Source organism: Amphimedon queenslandica, unplaced genomic scaffold, assembly GCF_000090795.2.
Source record: "Amphimedon queenslandica unplaced genomic scaffold, v1.1 AMPQUscaffold_11683, whole genome shotgun sequence".
NCBI lineage: Eukaryota > Metazoa > Porifera > Demospongiae > Haplosclerida > Niphatidae > Amphimedon > Amphimedon queenslandica.
Genome location: NW_003548075.1, coordinates 6,642 through 8,673, shown reverse-complemented (window position 1 = coordinate 8,673; position 2,032 = coordinate 6,642). Strand labels below are relative to the sequence as shown.

The window sequence follows — 2,032 nt, the reverse complement described above, 5'->3', positions numbered from 1 at the left end:
TAACGTACCCTATACATGGAAATTTTTGAGGGGATAAATTTCCATGAATTTCGCAAATGAGGGGTCATTTGTGAAATTAAAACACATGAAAAGTAACTGTAACTCTCCAAATTATTACAAAATGGCAGCTCTTCAAAACGATTCACAAAAATTTGGCCTCAGTCGTGAAATCCTGCAAATTCATCATTTCTAAAAAACTATCCCATTGAGAATTTCCATGTACATGTACCTGTACATGTATAAGGTATTACTGTATTCATTAATAATGTGTGATTGTACCTATTCCTCTAGTTATGAGAAGTTAAAGTTTCGAATGTATGAGCTACGTGAGCAAGTGAAGCTCTACTCTCAGACTGATACTGTCACTGTGAGTGTTTGTTGTTGACTTGTTGATAACTTGTTTCAATATTTATTGTTCTTTTACTACCTTTTGCTATTGGGAATAAATGTAGCCTTATAGGGACAGTATTATCATTAATACATGTGTACTATATCATGTACTTTTATAATATGTAATTAATGTTATGTGCATGCACATACATGTATACATGTATATATTCTTATACATGCATGTACATGTACGTGTATGATTGTACATATACATGTACATAATCTTTATTACCGTAAATCCTCAAATAAAAACCCGGGCGTTTATTTCTTAAAATGACATTTTGACCTCAAAAGAAAGTAAAAAATAAAAAAACTTGAGTAAACAGCGGGATTCGAATTTGGGACCTCACACAAGTGACTTCAGGAAGCTTATCGAAGTACATGTATTTACAAGGCATTTGTTATACTTGTAGGCTACGTTTGCGTATTTATAGTTCCATTTTATTGCTAATCCGGTGTTTATTTGCACCTGGCTTTTATTTGAGGATTTACGGTATACGGTATATAGTCTTAACTAAAGTTTTCATGTGTCAGTATATGTACTTTGTTGTTGTTATTTAGGATTTGTTTATGGAGCGTCAGGGCCTATCTCCTAAAGCAGATCAATCTAAACTCCCACCTCATCTCATATTCTCATCATCAAGTACGAAACATAGACACATGTACATGTACATGTATGATGTAAAATGTTCTTGTAGGCTCTAGAAGATTATCATTCCAAAGACCCTCACAAAGAGGTATTATGATTATGTAGATTTACCAGCATCATTACTGTATGTACATGTTATCATCATGTACCGTATAGCGGGTAATTTTTGAGGGAATTAAATTTGGCGAATAGGCATTTTGATAGCCATTTGCCAAAATAAAACCCTGCCATTTTGAGCCATTATGCGCATGCTCAATGGCACATGGCTACAAATTTGCCAAATTGAAATCCACCAATCACCAAAATTTAGAAATTCGCCAAATTATAGTCCCTTCAAAATTTCCCACTATACAGTACTTGTATTTTATAATTTATTATTAATAATTATTGTAGTGAGGTCTGAGTGGTTGAAGTCTTCTGCTAGACAGCTTCCAGAGTGGGTAGTATTGGCATAAAGCTCTTATCAAGATACATAGAACTGGCTAAAGGATCATTGAGCATGCAGTCATGGCAGTGTGAGAGACCAGAGGAACTATTAGCAGAACTAAGAAAACAATAATGGCAATTTATGCTTATGGTAATTAATGTAATTCTTGGTTTTTTATTATTATTAATTATTGTGTATCAGAATAGTAGTCAGTTTATAACTTGTGAAGTGTCAGTGTGCCACTAAAATTGTATTTAGAATGGCAGCTATTATTTTTATTTTTTATGAATTTATGAATCTTGTTAAGATAACCACAAGAATTGTCAGTGTGCCTGTATCATAACAATGCTCATACACTCACTAAATATCATTATACATTCATTAATCGTAATAGAAATAGCAATAATAGTGGCCAGGCCTTTAGGAAAAAAGCAGCATAATAAGCATAGTATAATAATGTTAAAGTTAGCAACTAAAAATAACAAAGGGGAATTAAAGCAGCAAAGTCTGTGCTATAATATCTAACGTTTAGTTATTTCACGTATATCTCGTAGAAGCTTATAGGG

General features: G+C 32.9%; 1 protein-coding gene across 1 annotated transcript in view; it reads left to right on the top strand.

Moving 5' to 3' along the window:
- The window catches only part of LOC109589043 (uncharacterized), a 3,815-nt gene extending 2,029 nt beyond the window's left edge, over positions 1–1,786 (top strand). The window contains exons 2-5 of the mRNA XM_020005164.1: positions 292–367; positions 952–1,033; positions 1,089–1,127; positions 1,433–1,786. Of these exons, the coding sequence (XP_019860723.1) occupies positions 292–367; positions 952–1,033; positions 1,089–1,127; positions 1,433–1,494 (259 nt within the window). The 3' untranslated portion in view covers positions 1,495–1,786. The remainder of the gene's footprint in view (positions 1–291; positions 368–951; positions 1,034–1,088; positions 1,128–1,432) is intronic.
- The last annotated feature ends 246 nt before the right edge of the window (positions 1,787–2,032 follow it).